General features: G+C 41.0%; 1 protein-coding gene across 2 annotated transcripts in view; it reads left to right on the top strand.

The window, feature by feature from the left end:
• khdrbs2 (KH domain containing, RNA binding, signal transduction associated 2) overlaps positions 1 to 23164 on the top strand; it is a 119547-nt gene that overhangs the window by 31476 nt on the left and 64907 nt on the right. For both annotated transcript variants that reach the window (XR_006002272.2, XM_041887761.2), the window contains exon 2: positions 1951 to 2078. Coding sequence is in view for 1 of the 2 variants with exons in the window: in XM_041887761.2 (XP_041743695.2) it covers positions 1951 to 2078 (128 nt within the window). In the remaining variant the exon portion in view is untranslated. The remainder of the gene's footprint in view (positions 1 to 1950; positions 2079 to 23164) is intronic.

Below are 23164 nucleotides of genomic sequence, written 5' to 3' on the forward strand. Positions count from 1 at the left end.
CCAGAGCAGCGAATAGCTTTGACTGGGCTGAGCGGGAACTGTGCTTCCGTAGAGGTAGGGGAGATAGCAGGCCAGAGGTGGATGAACGTAGTGCCCTCATTTGGGTGTAGGATCAGAGTCTGAAGGTAAGGAGGTGCCGTTCCCCTCATAGCTCCGTAGGCAAGCACCATGGTCTTGTAGTAGATGCGAGCCTCAACTGGAAGCCAGTGGAGTGTGCGGAGGAGCGGGATGACATGAGAGAACTTGGGAAGGTTGAGGCTCGCAGGTAGCTCGCAGGGCGGCAGGTAGCTTAGTGGTTCAGAGCGTTGTGCCAGTAACCGAAAGGTCGCTGGTTCTAATCCCCGAGCCGACTGGGTGAAAAATCTGTCGATGTGCCCTTGAGCAAGGCACTTAACCCTAATTGCTCCTGTAAGTCGCTCTGGATAAGAGCGGCTGCTAAATGACTAAAACAAAAAACAAAACAAACACCAGACGGGCTGCAGCGTTCTGGATAAGTTGTAGGGGTTTAATGGCACAGGCAGGGAGCCCAGTCAACAGCGAGTTGCAGTAATCCAGACGGGAGATGACAAGTGCCTGGATTAGGACCTGTGCCGCTTTCTGTGTAAGGTAGGGTCGTACTCTGCTATGTTAGGTTATACAGTATGTGCTTCAGTATGTACAGTATTCATCTCATGAGCATTGTTTTACCCTTACAAGCTGTATGCTATAGGCTCAGTTTGAGTGTGTTTACTTAGCTTTCACTATTCATTTTTGCCTTAGTATTATAACTATCATCCTACACAGAGGCTTAAGGCCTGAATGGAATGTAGAATAGGAGCAGCATCCTGCTGGAACATTTCTGGAGTTCATTGAGAAGGAACAAAGCCTTTCAGGTTCGTCTGTAACTGAGACAAGCACATTACACAACCATGCATCCCCCACCCTCAGCCAAAAGCCTCCTGCTAGGAAGGTCTGCCAACAGGATGCACTTTACCTCTGTTTTACTCACACCTTTTGTTTGTCATAGAAGTGTAGAAATAGATGGAGCTAAATCGCTCTAGATCAGAACTGCTGAGGAGGAGAGGAAGGGGGAGATCACCCCACCCCCTGCTGCCTGTCTTCCTGTCTTTCCCTTGCTCAGGTCTCCCTAGTATTGTTCTACAAGAGTGGCGCAGGGCGCAGGTTGATAATTCTTATTTCTGCTGAGTATTAATTTGCCATTGACAGAGGGGTATCCCCAGAGAAGACCGGTGACAGCTTTATTTCCATCTCCTGTTTCGTGGCTGTATGCCTTTTACTCAACTCTCCCAAGTGCTATAAAATTCATCAAGCAAGAAATCACTGTTCGGCGCAGTGGGTTCCCAACTCATGACTGTCTCACTCAAACAGGTTTCGTATGCTTGACCTGACAGCTCATGTCAACTACTCCTCTCACCATTTAGACACTAGAAATAACTTTGATCATGATGATCAGTCAGAAGGTATGCTTAGGGACTGAATTATCTTGATTACGCTGTCACAGATCTGGGTTCACATTATATTACAAATACATAAGCTGCACTTGATTGAGCTTGCCAAGGAGAACCAAGGAGCCAAGGAGCCAAGGACCCAAGGAGTACCAAGGAGCCAAGGAGAACCAAGGGAACAAGGATCCAAGGATCCAAGGAGCCAAGGAGCCAAGGAGCCAAGGAGCCCAAGGGGAACAAGGAGCCAAGGAGCCAAGGAGAACCAAGGAGTAAAGGAGCCAAGGAGTACCAAGGAGACAAGGAGCCAAAGAGCCAAGGAGACAAGGAGCCAAGGAGAACCAAGGAGGAAGGAGCCAAGGAGGCAGTCCAATAAAAAAAACTAATAGGCGACCATTTGAACCCAGGTCTTCTCTGTCAATGATAAGGATGGGAATGTTGTTTAACCTTTCTGTTGAAGTTCTGTTTGTATATCTAATAATTTATTCTTGAATACCTTTTCCTACAGAAATCGAAAAGTATGAGGGGGATGAGTTGAGAAAAGACGGTGACGTGAAGAAATACCTCGATGTCATCAGTAACAAAAACATCAAGCTCTTGGAAAGAGTACTCATCCCAGTTCAACAGTACCCAAAGGTAAGACAACCACACTGTTTTCTTTGATCTCTTTTTAACAAATAAATAATGCCTTTAAGAAACACTAAATGCTCATTTGTTAGAAACTATATACAACATCAATATGGAGTCTTGGCAGTGGATAAAGACACAGATGGAGTTGGGACCATATTGGCCATCTTGGGGGCTAAGAGTAAATAATGACTGATGCCAAGAGTGTGGACCTCTTCACCCCATGTTGTGGTCCCTACATCTGACTGTGCTGTGAGACTGACTGGCCAGTGTGTGTGTGTTGATGATCACATTGCATCCCTCTGTTAGGGGGAGTGGGACAGTGTGGGGAAAGCTCCAGCTTTTGATCCACATTGTCTAGCCCCAGATGGTGGATGTGTTAGGCACGGCAAGGGGAGCATATGATTGCAGCTGACTCATATGGGATCAGGGTGGTTCCTGCCTGCTTCCCTCCCCGCTGTCTAATGCTGGAAAATAGAGCTAAATGACTGGGAGACATGCTAAGGCTAGCTAGGGCTATTCATTCATTAGTCATCATCATGTTTGTTTGTCGCTTATTGTATGCTCACCCACAGTCATTATCAGTGTGCTGCTGAAAGTGCTTCTCTTTATAGATAATGTTGAGAATCGATGTATGCGAGTTATGATTTTAATCCATTGACATGCATTTATTGTGTATTTAGCTGTAGGGGAGAGTGGGGTAATTTGAGCCAAAGAGGTAAATTGAGCCACCCTTGTTTCAAGGAAACCATACACAAAATTAATAATTTGACCAAATATTTAGGAAGAGGTCATCATTTCATGGAGTTTGTGAAGGAAGAAACCACATGGAAAAAGTGGTAAGTAAGTTAGGTCCAAAAAATTGATTTAAACTAAAGTCAAATTCATTTATTGTGTTAGAGGTTTCATGATGCTTGTACAGTGCCTTGCAAAATTATTCATCCCCCTTGGAATTGTTCCTATTTTGTTGCATTACAACCTGTAATTTAAATTGATTTTTATTTGGATTTCATGTAATGGACATACAGAAAATAGTCCAAATTGGTGAAGTGAAATGAAAAACATTACTTGTTTCAAAAGATTCTAAACCATTAATAACGGAAAAGTGATGTGTGCATATGTATTCACCCCCTTTGCTATGAAGCCCCTAAATAAGATCTGGTGCAACCAATTACCTTCAGAAGTCACATAATTAGTTAAATAAAGTCCACCTTTGTGCAATCTAAGTGTCACATGATCTCAATATATATACACCTGTTCTGAAAGGCCCCAGAGTCTGCAACACCACTAAGCAAGGGGCACCACAAAGCAAGCGGCACCATGACCAAGGAGCTCTCCAAACAGGTCAGGGACAAAGATGTGGAGATCAGGGTTGGGTTATAAAAATATCCGAAACTTTGAACATCCCACGGAGCAACTTTAAATCCATTATAAAAAAACTGGAAAGAATATGGCCCCACAACAAACCTGCCAAGAGAGGGCCGCCCACCAAAACTCACGGACCAGGCAAGAAGGGCATTAATCAGAGAGGCAACAAAGAGACCAAAGATAACCCTGAAGGAGCTGCAAAGCTCCACAGCGGAGATTGGAGTATCTGTCCATAGGACCACTTTAAGCTGTACACTCCACAGAGCTGGGCTTTACGGAAGAGTGGCCAGAAAAAAGCCATTGCTTAAAGAAAAAAATAAGCAAACACGTTTGGTGTTCGCCAAAAGGCATGTTGGAGACTCCCCAAACATATGGAAGAAGGTACTCTGGTCAGATGAGACTAAAATTGAGCTTTTTGGCCATCAAGGAAAACGCTATGTCTGGCGCAAACCCAACACCTCTCATCACCCCGAGAACACCATCCCCACAGTGAAGCATGGTGGTGGCAGCATCATGCTGTGGGGATGTTGGTAGAGCATGGCGTTTGCAACGCCAGGGTTGTGGGTTCGATTCCCAAGGGGGGCCAGTATGAAAAATGTATACACTCACTAACTGTAAGTCGCTCTGGATAAGAGCGTCTGCTAAATGACTAAAATATCAAATGTAATGTTTTTCATCGGCAGGGACTGGGAAACTTGTCAGAATTGAAGGAATGATGGATGGCGCTAAATACAGGGAAATTATTGAGGGAAACCTGTTTCAGTCTTCCAGAGATTTGAGACTGGGACAGAGGTTCACCTTCTAGCAGGACGATGACCCTAAGCATACTGCTAAAGCAACAATCGAGTGGTTTAGGGGAAACATTTAAATGTCTTGGAATGGCCTAGTCAAAGCCCAAATCTCAATCCAATTGAGAATCTGTGGTATGACTTAAAGATTGCTGTACACCAGCGGAACCCATCCAACTTGAAGGAGCTGGAGCAGTTTTGCCTTGAAGAATCTGCAAAAAATCCCAGTGGCTAGATGTGCCAAGCTTATAGAGACATACCCCAAGAGACTTGCAGCTGTAATTGCTGCAAAAGGTGGCTCTACAAAGTATTGACTTTGGGGGGGGTGAATAGATATGCACGCTCAAGTTTTCTGTTTTTTTGTCTTATTTCTTGTTTGTTTCACAATAAAACATATTTTGTATCTTCAAATTGGTAGGCATGTTGTGTAAATCAAATGATACAAACCCCCCAAAAATCCATTTTAATTCCGGGTTGTAAGGCAACAAAATAGGAAAACTGCCTAGGGAGGTGAATACTTTTGCAAGCCACTGTATCTAAACCAAAGTAGAACATTTTAAGATTGTTCTATACATCGGTTGGGGTATCTATAACCTTCAATATGAGGTCCTAAACCTAGCATGGAACTACATCCTTGTAGCTGTGTGGGCTAATATAGTCACAATGTTGTGCCAAGAGACCACTTTTTTGGGGCAAGTTATGTTTTCAAAACTGTAATTTGTACATTAATTCTGATTACTCCTGAAATATATGTAGATATCTTTGTTTGAAAGAATACTATATTTTCCTTGATGGAGTGATGCTGAATGTAAAAAATGGCTCAACTTACCCCACTCTCCCCTATATTTATTATTATTATTGGCGAGGCCTCTGTGTAAAATAATGTCTTATTCATGCTATGGTCTATAGAAACATAGAAGAATGAATGTAAAACCCTGAAAACTGTGATTGCAGTCAGAAAGTAATTTGGGATTTTGATTTTTGGTTTATTTTGTTTTGATGTGCCCCTGTGAGTTTCTGACAAAGAGATATCAGTGTAGTTATATAGCGCCACTGTGTTTAACCAAACTTTCCAATCCTGCCCTACTTTTCATCTGTAGCTCAGCTCACCGGTGTGTGCTGAAATTAGGCCACCTTCTTTTGTAAAATTAATAGATTTGTACCATGGCAACTGTACATGCTGCACAGTATCAATACTCAAGCCCCGGGGTGTCAAACTCATTTTTCCCAGGGGGCCGCATTCGGTCTTCAACGAGGTCCGGAGGGCTGCACTGTCTAAATTGGTTATATTTCTTCGCTGTCAAAATGTGCAACAAATAGTCCTCTATCCATCGTTCTTTGGAATTTTCTATGCTCCCTGACTGTCTAGCTTTCATTTAGTTGATTATTAGCGAGCTGGACACAGTCAAAAAACTGTATGAATGTAGGTCCATTATAATTTCTACACAGTTTTGATTTGGTTTTAGTAATTTTAAGTATATTGAGTTCGTTCCCCCCCTCGGGCCGTATGTTTGACTCCCTGCTCTAGCCTACGTCAATGCACTCTCTACAGATAATACGTTGAAACAGTACTTTTTTTACAGTTGAAAATAGTACTTCTTATAGTTAAGTAGTTTGCCGACCTTGATACATACCTTTATGTTACTCTTCCAATATAGAATGAAAGGTAGAGGTGCTCAATGGTCACAGATGGAAAAAATACATTCATGCTATGAAACATTTTGACCAAATCTTTCAAGGACACTAGACCAAACACCAGTTCACATGAGTGAATCTTCCCGTTCAGAGACCAGACTAAACACCAGTTCACATGAGTAAATCTTTCCTTTCATACTTTTCTTTGTCTGCCACCTGTGACCTGTGACCTTTGACTAAGGGGCCCTAATTCAACCAACTTCTAGGAACTACGATTATTGTGCCTTCAGAAAGTATTCACACCCCTTGACCTTTTCCACATTTTGTTATGTTACAGCCTGAATTTAAAATGGATAAAATTAAGATTTTGTGCCACTGATCTACACACAATACCCCACAATGTCAAAGTGGAATTTTGTCCTGAGACATTTTTACAAATTAATACAAAATTAAAAGCTGAAATGTATTGAGTCAATAAGTATTCAACCCCTTTGTTATGGCAAGACTAAATACATTCAGGAGTAAAAATGTGCTTAACAAGTCAAATAATAAGTTGCATGGACCCACTCTGTGTGCAATAATAGTGGTTAACCTGATTTTTTAATGACTACCACATCTCTGTACCCCACAAATACAATTATCTGTAAGGGCCGTCCCTCAGTCGAGCAGTGAATTTCAAACACAGATTCAACCACAAAGACCAAGGAGGTTTTCCAAAGCCTCGCAAAGAAGGGCACCTATTGGTAGATGGGTAAAAACAAAGCAGACACTGAATAGCCCTTTGAGCATGGTGAAGTTATTAATTACGCTTTGGATGGTGTATCAATACACCCAGTAACTAAAAAGATACAGGCATCCTTCCTAACTTAGTTGCCGGAGAGGAAGGAAACGATGAGGCCAATGGCGATTTTAAAACAGTTAGAGTTTAATGGCTGTGATAGGAGAAAACTGAGGATGGATCAACAACATGGTAGTTACTCCACAGTACTAACCTAAATGACAGAGTGAAAAGAAGAAAGTGTGTACAGAATACAAATATTCCTAAACATGCATCCTGTTTGCAAAAGGCACTAAAGTAATACTGCAAAAGATGTGGCAAAGAAATTAACTTTTTGTCCTGATTACGAAGCGTTATGTTTGGGTCAAATTCAACACAACACATCACTGAGTACCACTCTTCATATTTTCAAGCATGGTGGTGGCTGCATCATGTTATGGGTATGCTTGTCATCGGCAAGGACTAGGGAATTTTTGGGGGATGAAAATAAACAGAATAGACCTAAGCACAGGTAAAATCTTAGAGGAAAACCTGGTTCAGTCTGCTTTCCAACAGACACTGGGAGACAAATTCAACTTTTAGCAGGACAATAACCTAAAACTCAAGGCCAAGTATACACTGGAGTTGCTTACCAAGACGACATTGAATGTTCCTGAGTAGCCTAGTTACAGTTTTGACTTAAATCGGCTTGAAAATCTATGGCAAGACTTGAAAATGGCTGTCTAGCAATGATCAACAAACCAACTTGACAGAGTTTGAAGAGTTTAAAAAATAATAATGGGCAAATATTGTACAATCCAGGTGTACAAAGCACTTAGAGACTTAACCAAAGGTGATTCTAACATGTATTGACTCTAACATGATTCTAACATGTATTGGGTTGAATACCTATCTAATCAAGATATATTTGGGATAAAAAAAGTTAACATCTTTTGTTTTTGTAAATCCATTTTAATCCCAATTTGTAGCACAGCAAAATGTGGAAAAAGTCCAGAGGTGTGAATACTTTTTGGAGGCACTGTAGCTGCTGGCAACCTATATTGTGACTGACTGAGAGGGTGCATTGTGGGTTATCATTCTGTTGCACGCCTTGAAGGTAATTGTATTGAGAATGCAATAAGAAAATCTGTAAAAAATGCCAATGATTCAACACTGTTTGCAAGATTTTTGTCTAAGTTAAATAAAGTCTGCATGGCTATTAAGGAGGAATACATGACTATGTGTCCTTTGTCAAGTTGTATTTATCGATGTACAGTGTGTCACGATCGTTAGAGTGAGTTGACCAAGGCGCAGCGTGATGAACGAACATACTTTATTTAAAGAGAGTAAACACTCGAACAAAACAATAAACGATACCGTGACGTCCAAAGGTTAAACACAACCAACACGGAATAACCCAAAAGGAACAAGATCCCACAACTATTGTGGGAAAACAGCCTGTATAAATATGGCTCCCAATCAGAGACAACCAGCAACAGCTGACACTCGTTGCCTCTGATTGGGAACCACTCTGGCCAACACAGAAATACAATACATAGAATATCGACATAGAAACACAACACATAGAATATACACACCCTGGCTCAACATATAGAGTCCCAGAGCCAGGGTGTGACACAGTGAGGGAAAAAAGTATTTGATCCCCTGCTGATTTTGTATGTTTGCCCACTGACAAAGAAATGATCAGTCTATAATTTTAATGGTAGGTTTATCTGAACAGTGAGAGACAGAATAACAACAAAAAAATCCAGGAAAACGCATGTCAAAAATGCATGTAAAATTTGCATTTTAATGAGGGAAATGAGTATTTGACCCCTCTCAATCAGAAAGATTTCTGGCTCCCAGGTGTCTTTTATACAGGTAACGAGCTGAGATTAGGAGCACACTCTTAAAGGGAGTGCTCCTAATCTCAGTTTGTTACCTGTATAAAAGACACTTGTCCACAGAAGCAATCAATCAATCAGATTCCAAACTCTCCACCATGGCCAAGACCAAAGAGCTCTCCAAGGATGTCAGGGACAAGATTGTAGACCTACACAAGGCTGGAATGGGCTACAAGACCATCGCCAAGCAGCTTGGTGAGAAGGTGATAACAGTTGGTGCGATTATTTGCAAATGGAAGAAACACAAAATAACTGTCAATCTCCCTCGGCCTGGGGCTCCATGCAAGATCTCACCTCGTGGAGTTGCAATGATCATGAGAACGGTGAGGAATCAGCCCAGAACTACATGGGAGGATCTTGTCAATGATCTCAAGGCAGCTGGGACCATAGTCACCAAAAAAACAATTGGTAACACACTACACCGTGAAGGACTGAAATCCTGCAGCGCCCGCAAGGTCCCCCTGCTCAAGAAAGCACATATACAGGGCCATCTGAAGTTTGCCAATGAATATCTGAATGATTCAGAGGAGAACTGGGTGAAAGTGTTGTGGTCAGATGAGACCAAAATCGAGCTCTTTGGCATCAACTCAACTCGCAGTGTTTGGAGGAGGAGGAATGCTGCCTATGACCCCAAGAACACCATCCCCACCGTCAAACATGGAGGTGGAAACATTATGCTTTGGGGGTGTTTTTCTGCTAAGGGGACAGGACAACTTCAACCGCATCAAAGGGACGATGGACGGGGCCATGTACCGTCAAATCTTGGGTGAGAACCTCCTTCCCTCAGCCAGGGCATTGAAAATGGGTCGTGGATGGGTAATCCATCATGACAATGACCCAAAACACACGGCCAAGGCAACAAAGGAGTGGCTCAAGAAGAAGCACATTAAGGTCCTGGAGTGGCCTAGCCAGTCTCCAGACCTTAATCCCATAGAAAATCTGTGGAGGGAGCTGAAGGTTCGAGTTACCAAACGTCAGCCTCGAAACCTTAATGACTTGGAGAAAATCTACAAAGAGTAGTGGAACAAAATCCCTCCTGAGATGTGTGCAAACCTGGTGGCCAACTACAACAAACGTCTGACCTCTGTGATTGCCAACAAGGGTTTTGCAACCAAGTACTAAGTCATGTTTTGCAGAGGGGTCAAATACTTATTTCCCTCATTAAACTGCTAATCAATTTATAACATTTTTGACATGCGTTTTTCTGGATTTTTTTGTTGTTATTCTGTCTCTCACTGTTCAAATAAACCTACCATTAAAATTATAGACTGATCATGTCTTTGTCAGTGGGCAAACATACAAAATCAGCAGGGGATCAAATACTTTTTTCCCTCACTGTATGTCTTACAATAACAAACAAAAAATCCTAATCACATACCAATCCATTTTAGTCACCACAAGTCATTGAACAATCTGTTGTTCTTAGGGTATGCACCTGGTGATTCATGCTAAATTATACTGACTAACTGGAGCCAAAAATGATATTCCAAAACCATTGGCTCTTTGACGCAAAAACGACATAATGTATCTCATTTAATATTGTAATACTCTTTGGACATCTCCGTGTAGATAGTAGTGGTATCATCTGGCTCATCTGTATTAGACACGCTGTCCTGCTATCCAAAGCACTGGAACAACTCCAGCTATTCAATTACCACACAGTTCACCTCTCTAATAGGGGAAAACATTTATCAGTAAAATCAATGGGAATATCATGCATTAAAAAAACACTCGCTGGAGGGTCCTATTGATATGATTGACAATTAAAGCTAGTGGTGATATATTAGAATTTGTGGGTAAGGGTTTGAATAACTTGAAAACGGGCAGGGTATAAATGATGGAATCTGTTCAATCAGTTCTGTGGTGTTGACAGTTGGGGAGGCTCACTAGCAGAGCTGTATGCTATCTTGACAGGGTGACTCCTGCAGAGAAGAGGTAACTCTGTAGGACTGACCTGGCTCAGTGCTGCTGCTTGGGTCCTGCTCTCTTCTAGATAATTAGTGCCGTGAGACAGAGACAGGTGCAGAGGTGAAGAGGGCGAGGGCTAGACCCAGAGACAGCCAAGTGACCATCAAACACGCACACGCAGGCAGGCAGGCAGGCGGGCGGGCAGGCAGGCAGGCGGGCGGGCAGGCAGGCAGGCAGGCAGGCAGGCAGGCAGGCAGGCAGGCATACAAATACACGCTAAGGTGAATTGCTGCTGCATCGCAAGTGTCAACTTTTGACACACTCAACAGCTACTGGTTACTGTAAAAACGACCCTTCTTGCTTCCATACTTGTGATAGTGCTTGAGTAGTCCTTGAAAGCTTTAAGGAGAGCCTTGACGGCATATACTGTTATTAAATAATATTATGGGTGATCCATTTAAACATAATGCGTATACAGTAGATGGTTAAGGGGCCTTTTCCAAGTTACTTTGAAAAAAGGCTGCATTTTCCTTTTGGTCAATGTATGCAACATACTGTATGAAGGGCCTTTTGCACAATGGGTTGATTTGCTTAGTGTGAAACCTTACAGTAACACAATCATGTTAAACGAGTCTCAAATCTCTAAGAGCGGGAGCCAAGTGGCCCTGTGTGTCAGGAAGTGTATAATAGAGGAGGCTCTGGAGCACTGGAGCAGGCTCTCTCTGGTTCTGCAGTCAGTGACTTAGGCAGAGCTCCAGTTGCATGGCGCCACTTTGATGTCCTTATTAAAGTAGGTTGATTTTTTGCATTTGCATAAAGTAATGCAGGCTGTTCTTGTTCGGTTCCCATCTGAGATGTGCCAAACTAATCAGCCCTCTCTGTACTGTACTGTATTTCTGGACAGCTGTGTCCACTGAGACATCTTGAGTAATTAAAGTCAGCTCTTTTGTTGTGTCCTTTCATTCATATTATGACATAAAGGTGAAAAAAAAAAAAAAAAGCTTTTATATACTTCACAACCCATATTATACTGTATCTGTACCTTGGCATCTCTAGGAAATAAGGTGGGGTCAGATAGGCAATGCCTGCGATACACTGAATCCCAGAATTTGTCCAAACTCATCATTATGTGCCAACATAGAGTTACAGTGGGAAATGAAATAATTCTGAGAGTTATAAGTATTTCAATAATCTTGGCCAATGGCCATCCTGCAGCAGAACTACAATCAGAATTAGATAATACAGAATTAATTGTCTGTCTTTACCTCCCTGCTAATGTCATCTGAATAGAAGCCCCAAAATGACAAGCCACTCAGCACTATACAGTATCTTTTTTTAACATCCCTCTTTAGCAGCAGCTAGTGTAAGGCTACATTGTTTTTGCAGCTGTCTATCTTTCTAAGAATCCCCAACCTTTTTGGTATGCCACTACCACACTCCGCCGGCTACCACTGGAAGATACAGTCCCTGCTGACACAGGCTCCTGAGGCCTTGGATGCCATACAGCAGAGATATAAGTCAAGGAGCTGAGATATAAGTCAAGTTTCCTGTAGACTGAAACGGGCTGAGAAATGAATGGGGCGCACCAACATTACTAACTAGTAATGTCAGGAGATAGGGTTTCCATGGAAACACCCACATTACACTTGGAGATTTAGGAGTGTGTAGGGGGTTTGTGGGAGAGAATCTATCAATCAATGGATATCTCAGTATTTTAGCCAAATTGTTTTATTGAATCGTGATTATCTCAATCCAGGGAAATTAATCTACTTTGGTTACAGTAAATCATCAGATATTTTCTGTGTGATTATGGGAATCTAATTATATTACTTTATTGCGATACTGTTATCTGTGCCCTGATTGGTCGAGTGATAAAGTGATAGAGTTTGTAGTATTTGAGTTTATAAAGATGATTGTGATACTTTCTAGGGAGTTTTTCCTAGCCACCGTGCTTCTACATCTGCATTGCTTGCTGTTTGGGGTTTTAGGCTGGGTTTCTGTATAGCACTTTGTGACATCTGCTAATGTAAAAAGGGCTTTATAAATACATTTGATTTAGGACACCACCACAGGAAATTGAGAGTGATTTTAGAACATGTTATCTTTGGCAGGAAGGGTGGCATCACAGATGACTGGGTACCATCTATCACAATGTCTCATCAGCTGTGTCCTGTTGAAAGAATTGTTAAAACATTCCCCATTAATCATTTAGTTAATGTTAGAATGCATACTCAACCATCATAGATGGATACAGTAGCATAAGTCTTGAAAATACCATCTTAATTTATATCTAAGCCCAAGCAGAAAAAGTTACGGTCCCTATGGGGTGCATTGCAAAGTAAGCAAGCATGGGGCATTCCAAGGGGACTGATCATTAGATAGAAGAGTTGTCTAACAACAATTAATGTACTGCGGAAGAGTTGCGTAGTCAGCATATCAAGTCCCTTACTTGCTGTACTGCAGCACTGTCACGATCGTTGGTTAGAGATGAGGACCAAGGCGCAGCGTTGAAGGTGAACATATCTTTTTATTACTGATCACACGATCAAAACAATAAACGATAACGTGACGTCTACAGTTTAACACAAACCGAAATGAACAAGAAACCACAAACACAAAGTGAAAGACAGACAGTTAAATATGGCTCCCAATCAGAGACACCCAGCTGACACTCGTTGCCTCTGATTGGGAGTCACTCAGCCCAACATAGAAAATCAAACATAGAATTACACACCCTGGCTCAACATAACATAGTCCCCAGAGCCAGGGCGTGACAAGCACATTAAACATTTTATCCTTGATGTCATAGTTTGAGATTGTTCATATCTCATCACTTCTCAGATGACTGTGAATGTTTTGAAAGCAATCAATAGCTGTGGAAAGAGAGATTTAGATCGTGTTGTATTGACCTTCGTTGCATCACCATCAAACCGAATGTTTTCAGAGGCCTTCCACATGATTGGCCAAGGTGTCAGATAGATAGCTTGACCCACCCAACACCTTTGTAGCTAACGTGGGATGTTATTTCTCTCCACAACCCTGCCACACAACAGCAAGAAAACAATTATAATGTCAGTGTTTGACGTCAGTGTTTGACGGTCAATCTTTAGTCAAATGAAGCACTTTTCTACGAGTGATGTGAGTCTGAGTCGTTGAGAGAAAGTACCATGTTAGCTACCCCTGATTGATTCACTGAAGGCCTATCTATAAGCCCATGGGACAGCACTCCCTGAAGATGATGAAAATCGGCACACATTTTTACAAGCCGCGTCAGGCATAACAGGCTTGTTTGACGCCTTTGCTGATGCTGCACATTCCACTAATAAAGCCAGGGTGTGGATTGACAATCTGGCATTTCGGGCAAATGCCAGATGGGCTGGTCTATTATTAGCCCAGTGGGCCTGTCTAACTAATTGTTGTTTTTTGCGCCAAATTATCATTATTGGGCTAATAATGGAGTCTCAAGGACAAAAAACGGGCTGGTAGGGGGGCCTTGAGGGAAAAAATGAGCCTGTGTGGGGGCCTCAAGGGAAAGAATGGGCCGGTGTGTTAGAAACACCAGGGCCGATTTCTGGTCCCAGTCCGGCCCTGAATAAAGCCGCACCATCTAACTTTTTCATTACATTGTTTTCCGGAGTGTGCAGTCTTTTAACAGGTCCCCAAGAGGCAATCCGTCCCAGTTGGGAAGTACTTTTTATTTGTATTTTCTGTCCACCTTTGAATCCTCCCTGCTGGCAGTTGTCCTGTTGTTTTACAGCCAGCCCAGATGGGAGGAGGAAACTGAGGCTTTAATGCTGCAATGCAACAAACAGTCACCAAACACAGAAAGCTCAGGGCTGTCTGTATATCTATCTACACCCCATACCTTTGCCATGATAATCAACAACTCACTGGGATAAATCACATTTTGAATGCTGATTATTTATTTATGCCATTGCTTGAGTTGAGTTTGTTTGTATTTCCTTCTGCTCTCTTAATGAGATTTAATTGATTCACATCAAATACCTCCATGGCTTGGAATAGATTTTCAGGGGCTCTGATCTCCACTTGATTCATTATTATTTTTCTGCTGACAGTGTTTTGGTTTGGAAGAACATACAAACCTTGTATGTCAAGCCTAGTCTGACATAATATGCATATTTTATTGAAAACTACTCATAAAACACTTTATTAATCAAATGTGGATTGAATACAGTAAAATAACTGACAGGCAATCCATATGTTTTATTAATCTTGGATTCAAAGTTGTCATCCTGTATGCAGCTTGTACATCACAGCAAGATCATGCTACTCACCTACAGTCTGTTAAGATTCATCCATGTAAATTAATTAATGCATTCACCTCATCACGCCTGGATAACTGCAATTAACACATCCTAAACTGTAAACACACACACACACACACACATATATATAATTATACTGTAGATTAAAATATTACAATATGTAATACCTACAATATAAACAAACCATGGTAGTAGTGATACAAATGTAACATATTTATTATCTCAAAATTGCATTACAGATGTAGGATCTTAATTTGACAATCTGTTGTCACAACAAAATAGTCCTGCAGCAACAGTGGTAGTAGTGATACAAATGTAACATATTTATTATCTCAAAATTGCATTACAGATGTAGGATCTTAATTTGACCTATATTGTCACAGCAAAATAATCCTGCAGCAACATAATTTGAACGTTTAGTCCATGTTGCTTGATAGGTGGTTAGGCTATTAGCTGGCCAAAAGTAGGCTACATGAAAAGTGCAATGCTGTTAATATAACTGTGCGTTAGTGTGGGTTTTCAGTGAATTTATGTAATTTACTAAGCTCATCTGCATTTCCTGCATTGCAGGGAAATTATCAGCAACAAAAGAGTGATCAAATTAAGATCCTACATCTGTACCTGTGTGCCCTGATAGACAAAACCCTAGTTCCTTGCATTTTAAGTATTCCCAGTCATGTGTTTGGGTTTTAAAGAGCCTTTAAGGGCTTTAAGATATTTTCCAAATGAAAATGATTTATCCAGGTACACATACAATGACATTTGGTGTTGTGGGCCTCACCGATTCAGGCTTATTATCAGTCTTCAGTTATTGTGACCTTTACATAGTGGCGTATCTGTGCTTTGCACATAGAATAATCCCATTATTGTCTTGCCAAATAAATCAGTTGTCCCAAAGGAGGACCTACCTTGTTGAAAGATAAGCACCTCAATAGGACCTTACAGCAAGCACATTGTAGGAAAAGTTAAGTGGATGTAAGACGGTATCTTCAGTTCTGCTTTGGAAACCTGCTGAGACACTTCTGTTGGTTTCTTTGTTTTACACAAAGCTGTTATGAGATAGTATACAAAAGTAGTGATCAAATGTTTTTTGCTGGCTGCAGAGAGGCTTCAGGCATAAATTGTTTTCCTCAGAGAGCAAACCAGAGGTCTTGAGTGTTTGCTCCTTCCTCCCAGTTTGTAAATAGTTCAGTTGACCATCTGCCTCCGGCGGAAAACTTGTACACCCCCAAACATTCTGATCCATGGAGAAGGGTTTGCATTGCAGAGTGTCATCTTTTGACACTGCATAGGATGAATCATTAGTAATAGCCAGGCAGTTCTTTCTGGAAACTAACAGCTTGTCAAAGAACTAGCAAACATACAAACATTGAGATACAACAACAATTTATAGATACATTATTTCATCGTGTTTATTTATCCTCCGGAAAACTGTGTGGCTGTCACGCTTTTCTCTGTTTCATGGTCCAAAATCGTTTTGTCCACTCAGACCAGGACGTAGCAGCCTTCACTGTGGGGTTGGTGTATGGATAATGGCTTTAGTAACCTGTCAGCTTTTCTCCTTCACAGGAAGGAGTTCTAATGTCCTGTTTGTTTACACAACATCTGTGCTGCTGGCCCCCTGTGCCAAGGCTCATTGTGTATATTAACGCACCAGATTAATCACAAGCTTTTTCCTGCTGTTGCTGCTGCATCTTTACATCCCTGTTTCATAGGGGATCGATGTGAGAACACGCAGTATATCCCCTAAATGTTCAACCGCGCTAACACAACCGCACGCACACACACACACACACACACACACACACACACACACACACACACACACACACACACACACACACACACACACACACACACAATCCCAAGGATTGTTTTGTCCTTTCCATCTTTTGTATTTTTGAAGTTCAGGATGAAGTCATTGAATCTCATTGATACTCATGATTACTTGAGCTGATCATTATTTGAGGCATTTCCAGTTGGCTTTCCTCAGTTGTCTGCAAGCGGTTCTGTTGATATAATTTAGCCTACTACTTTCCTTTCCAAATGAAGTATAGATTTCAAAGATCGTATTGCAGTTGCTCCTTTTAACATTCTACTCATATTCGTGATGAGATCAAGCATTTACGCTGTCAAGAGTCTTGAGTTCAAGACATCTATTGACACTACTGCCTCAGAGTAGACTGAAGTAGCAGCCATTGACACTATTGCCTCTAGACTGGGGAACCACAGTAAAACACTTTACCGCCCGGATGGCATTCACTTACTACCTCAAATTAATTATTAATTGTCTACTTCAAAGATATTTATTCTTGTTTGTTTTTCTCTATTGGTCTTCATATTCCCAACGATATGTTCATAGACTAAACTTTCTTGGAGTAAACTTGCCATCTTGACTCCACTGTCTACAGCCCTCAAACTCAACTCTGGACCTCGAAGCCAGTTCCACTGCCTTTTTTTATTCTTCCCCTCTAATCAGGACCTGATTTAGACCTAGGACACCAGGTGGGTGCAATTAATTATCAGGTAGAACAAAAAAACATCAGGCTCCGGACCTCGTAGGGTCAGAGTTGAATACCCCTGGTCTACAGCATTACTTAAAACCTTTTTGGAGTGCATGTGGTATTGAATCAATAGGGGCATTACTGAATTAGTGGATAAAAGCTCATCAGACTGGCTAAAACTAAACAGAACCATTACAATACCATTACACAACTGTCAGCAACATTTCTCTAAACAATTGCATTTCACCCATTCCTCAAACCCAAGACATGTTCTAGTGTCTGTGCAGACATTACTTCCTGGAGTTCCTCATAGCTCCTTATCACAGTTCTCTTCCTGTGCGCTCATTAGCCCCCTAGACTCCACTTAGCACAGTGCTTCTCTCGCTCTCTCTCTTTCTCTTTCTCTCTTTCTCTCTCTCTCTGCCACTGTCTACACTCTGTGTAACTAATGCTGCTGTCCTCTGACACACTGATGCCCAGTCATCCCTCAGCCATTAAAGCGCAGGCAGGCAGGGAGGCAGACCTCCGCCTCAGGCTATAATCCCCCTATCAGGCCAGAACTGGGTTTACCAAATAGGACAGCAGCACAGCTGGCTAAACTGGCAGGGACAGTCTGACTGTCTCAGACCATCTGCGGATCTCATCTGGCTGTACATAACTGGGGTTGGTAGCTAGGGTGTAGTGCACAACCACCCACCTGAAATCCAAAAAAGAGGGACCCCTTTTTTTAGGTCTAATCCTACATAACCATGTGGACGATGTAACAAGTATAGGGCAGACCATACCATTGGATGGTGTTAAGAAATTGTGTTCTGGTCTTCTGTTTCAAATTGTGTTGTTTATGTTTATGGTTTATTTTCTTGTACCTACTAGTCTTTTCTCCTGCAACTGAGCGTTATGACATATTTAGCTGTCTTTAAAAGAGCATCCTCCAAGAACATTACTCTCTAATGTTACTCAAATGTTGCTTTGATCTGTCAAGTGTTTCATACAGATGTTGGATCTTAATTTGACCACTTTTGTTGCAGCAAAATAATCCTGCAGCAGCAGCAGGATTTGAACGTTTAGTCCATAATGTTGCTTTACATAAATTCACTGAAAATCCGCACTAACTCATGGTTATATAAACAGTACTGCACTTTTAATGTGGCTACATTAAAGATGCAATACTGTTAATTTAACCATGGGTTAGTGCGGGTTTTCAGTGAATTTATGTAAATCATGAAGCTCATCTGCATTTCCTGTGGTGCGGGAAAATTCTCAGCAACAAAAGTGATCCAATTAAGATTCCACATCTGTAAGGTTTCCATTTTCAGTTGTTGTTTCTTAAAGGCCCAGTGCAGTCGAAAACTTGATTTTCCTGTGTTTTATATATATCAACACTATGAGGTTGGAATAATACTGTGAAATTGTGAAGTGATTAATGCCCTTTTAGTGTAAGAGCTGTTTGAAAAGACTGCCTGAAATTTAAGCCTGTTTTGGTGGGATGGAGTTTTGGCCTGCCTGGTGACATCAACATGCGGTGAATTAGTTAATAGACCAATAAGAAAGAGAGTCCCAAACCTCTCATAACAGCACATGTTTTGTTTCCCCTCCCCACTCCCAGACAGTTTTGGCAAAATTCTTGCTTGAGAAATTGCCCTTTGCTAAGAAGCAATTGTTGTTTATTTTTGACCATTGTAATTTAAAATAATCACAGTAAGGTACTTAATTGTTACCCAGAAATGATTTGATTTTGAGATAAAAATGGCTGCATTGGAGATCAGGCCTATTTCAAACCTTTCCCTCTGGAATAGGCAAAGAGGATTCTGAATGTCAATGAAAAAGACTCCTTTGTGACATTACCATCGGCATTGTAGTGAATTCAATGTTTAACAATACTACTGTAGGATTAACCACTACATTGTTGTAATGCAGAGGTAAACAGCTCTATCGTTCTGCTAATTTAATGATAATGCCATTTTAAACATTAGCCCATTAACAGGTGAGATGCCGCCACATGTGAAGTGAAAAAAAAAAGTAATCACACAATGTGTTAATGTGCCTCTTCTGTAAACAATTTGTAGTCTACACAAAAAGCATAATTTGCGTTAATACAGTTGTAAACATGGGCAATGAACAACAAAATAGACAGCTATTCAGCGAGCAGCAAATGCAATAAAACCAAAGACGGCAGTTAAATGCAGATGGAGAATAATGCATATCAAATTGTCCAAGTGTGAAGCGCTGAAGTCAGAAGACAAATGTGCTGTGAGAGAGGCTAAATAGATTACAGCCATGTTAACTTCCTTTGTGAGCTGCATGACAAGACAGTCATTTGCAGCCAATTCTCCTTCAGTGTGACATTCAGTGGGAAGGCTGCCACAGTGTTTATTGAAGATGTTTCACCCTTTGTTTTATTGAAATCTCAGGGCTCATCTCTAAAGAGATGTGATTCTTTGTCCTTACATTGCAAGTGTCTGGGAGTCTGTTTGAAGGCCATATCAGTCACTTATCACAAAGAACAGCTGTCGATGTGAGAACATTAATTTCAATCCAGGATCTAGGAGCAATTTAAACCTGTGACTTTAGTTTCGACTTGAAAGATTCACTTACGTGTTAGATGCAGACATTCCACTGATTAAATTACCCATTTTTTAAATTGTGTATTAGCCAGTACACATTGGATTTTCAATGAAGTTTTTGCAAGCATTCTGAATGGGCTACTTGCATTTAGTAAGATGATCATCTTGCAAAGAAAATTCACAAAACCTGATGAGACAAGGGTTTAGAAGTTGCTCTTTCTAAGTACTGTATGTTTTGAAATAGGTAAGCCAATGATTCATCAATGGTGTGGCATTTCCCATATGTGAACAGAGCACATCTCTCTCTAAGTGATTTGTAGAGCAGGGCGTACTGGGGACACTGTGGGATGTGAAACATATTAGTCCCAGGAAACGTCCTCAAACAGATTATGTTTAACCATTTTGTAAATGGATTGTAATAGATTTGTAAGAGAATCAGCCTGATTCAAGCTCAAAACATGCAATATTTGAGTTGAGTGGTAAAAGTGGCTTGCAGCATACGGTCTGTGAAAACATTTAGAAAAATCGATGCCATCTACTTCAAAAAAACATCTGCACTCGAAGCAGGTCTCCAGCACAGAGACTCATGTGTAAAAAGTAATTTGCTCACCCAGGTCCTCACAAGTCCTCAGATTCACAGGAGCATGACTGACGAGCTGTATATGCAACACATGTACAGCCTTACAGGAGGTTTAAAGAGGGGCTGAACTCACTGATTTTGCCTGGGCATTTCTGCTACTCATAAGAAAAACAAGATTTGTATCTTGGGGGTGTGGTTCGATGTGCGTGTGTTATCATACCCTGGCAGTTCTTGTTGTTTGTCCCTCTTTAGTCACCCTAGTTCAATTATCCCAAAAAGGCCACCATACTTTGCGTTATGAATCGCTTAGCAATTGCGTGACACAGCATGACAAAGTGAACGTGATTGGCCAAGAATCCCAAGCTAAGAATTTTTATGCATTTCCCCCAATAGAGTATCATTGATGACAGTTGTGTTTGTGATGCTAACGTTAGCTCATGATTGTGAGGATGTTTGAGTTGGGGGAAAAAACATCCCTTTATTAAAGCCAAGTCTTGTTCTTTCAACATGGCGCCGATGATGTCTTGTATGTCAGAGACGCTGTGTCCTATTCAGTGTTTCTGTTGTCTGTAAAGAAATGGGCAGGTCTGTCTGTCGGTTGATTCTGCTGCTACAATTGGATAAAGTGCACTCAGCGCAGCTGTTTCTCCGTGCATGATAATTGTCCCTAGGCATTACAATAATATAATAATAATAAATATAATATGCCATTACCCAGCACTAGCGATACATTTTTTGTATGGTTCACTACCTGTTACCTTCCGTGGGCAAGTGGGCATGACAAGGCAAGATTTAAATCAAAACCCAACCCCTCAAATATCAGAGGTTTTAGGAACGTCATCGTTTTCCCAACATCTCTGTTTTGGAAGATAAAGTCTTTATGACCGAAATTATGCTATTTACACTCTGTAGTGAATATTTGCCACTATAATCAATGTTTCTGACTAATATTGATGCCACATAGGCCATTTTCAAGTTATTTTGGGGAGGTTCAGCTCCTCTTTAGAGGAGCTCACTCCAACTGCTGTACCCCTATTAATTTTGAACACACTGTTCATGATGTTCACCTGTAAAGAGACCCCAAGTCAGTACTAGCAATGGAAATAATGGTAACACTATGTTAAGGTAGACATATTACCCTCTAATTTGTAGTGTATATAAGTATGTATATAAGTAACTTCTAAGGCCTTTATTATGTCTTATTAGCCATATAATAGCACTTAATTAAGTTATTAGTTATTCAAACATTATGTAATGTAGTACTGGCCAATCCTTAATAACCTCATTATTAGCTATAATAAAGGCATATTTATAGTTAATAAAGAGCAAGTTACACAATAAAAATAATTTTACTAAGCTGTCTTAATGTGGAACTAATAAGGGCATAGTACCTCAACATGTGTTCCCTATAATGAATTGGGACAATATTTTTACATGCTGAATTTTTTTCCAGAAATGACCTCATTGGACAGAAAGGGGCACACCTCACCTCATATACACTACCAGTCAAAAGTTTTAGAACACCTACTCATTCAAGGGTTTTTCTTTATTTTTACTATTTTCTACATTGTAGAATAATAGTGAAGACATCAAAACTATAAAATAACACAAATGGAATCATGTAGTAACCAAAAAAGTGTTCAACAAATCAAAATATATTTTATATTTATACTTCAAATAGCCACCCTTTGCCTTGATGAAAGCTTTGCACACTCTTGGTGTGGCCAAACCTTTGACTGGTAGTGTATATATATACACGTCGGCTGTATGGAATATAACGATATAATGTGAATCGCAAAGGGCCACAATTTGATTTGATTTATTAGGATCCCCATTAGCCGACGGCAATGACGGCAATGGCTTCCCCACACCCCATGAGCAAAACCATATAATGTTTGCCTGAAACTAATTGTTTACCTCAATTGTTTACATCAGACGTGAATGTTGGCTATATGACATATACTGAATATGAATCCATTTATTATGTCATCAAACTACACAAATCCTCAGTTTCAGGCAAACATTATATGGTTTTGCTCAAGGATGTGGGGAGGTGTGCCCCTTTGCAAGTCATGCTATATAATCTTATACAGCCGACATTCATATATATGGAAGTTCTAAAAAATAAATAACGGAAAAGTGGTGCGTGCATATGTATTCACCCCCTTTGCTATGAAGCCCCTAAATAAGATCTGGTGCAACCAATTACCTTCAGAAGTCACATAATTAGTTAAATAAAGTCCACCTGTGTCCAATCTAAGTGTCACATGATCTGTCACATGATCTCAGTATATATACACCTGTTCTGAAAGGCCCCAGAGTCTGCAACACCACTAAGCAAGGGGCACCACAAAGCAAGCGGCACCATGAAGACCAAGGAGCTCTCCAAACAGGTCAGGGACAAAGTTGTGGAGAAGTGCAGATCAGGGTTGGGTTATTAAAAAATATCTGACACTTTGAACATCCCACGGAGCACCATTAAATCCATTATTAAAAAATGGAAAGAATATGGCACCACAACAAACCTGCCAAGAGAGGGCCGCCCACCAAAACTCACGGACCAGGCAAGGAGGGCATTAATCGGAGAGGCATCAAAGAGACCAAAGATAACCCTGAAGGAGCTGCAAAGCTCCACAGCAGAGATTGGAGTATCTGTCCATAGGACCACTTTAAGCCGCACACTCCACAGAGCTGGGCTTTATGGAAGAGTGGCCAGAAAAAAGCCATTGCTTAAAGAAAAAAATAAGCAAACACGTTTGGTGTTCGCCAAAAGGCATGTGGGAGACTCTGGGAGACATATG

This window comes from Coregonus clupeaformis, chromosome 1, assembly GCF_020615455.1.
Source record: "Coregonus clupeaformis isolate EN_2021a chromosome 1, ASM2061545v1, whole genome shotgun sequence".
In the NCBI taxonomy this organism is placed as follows: domain Eukaryota; kingdom Metazoa; phylum Chordata; class Actinopteri; order Salmoniformes; family Salmonidae; genus Coregonus; species Coregonus clupeaformis.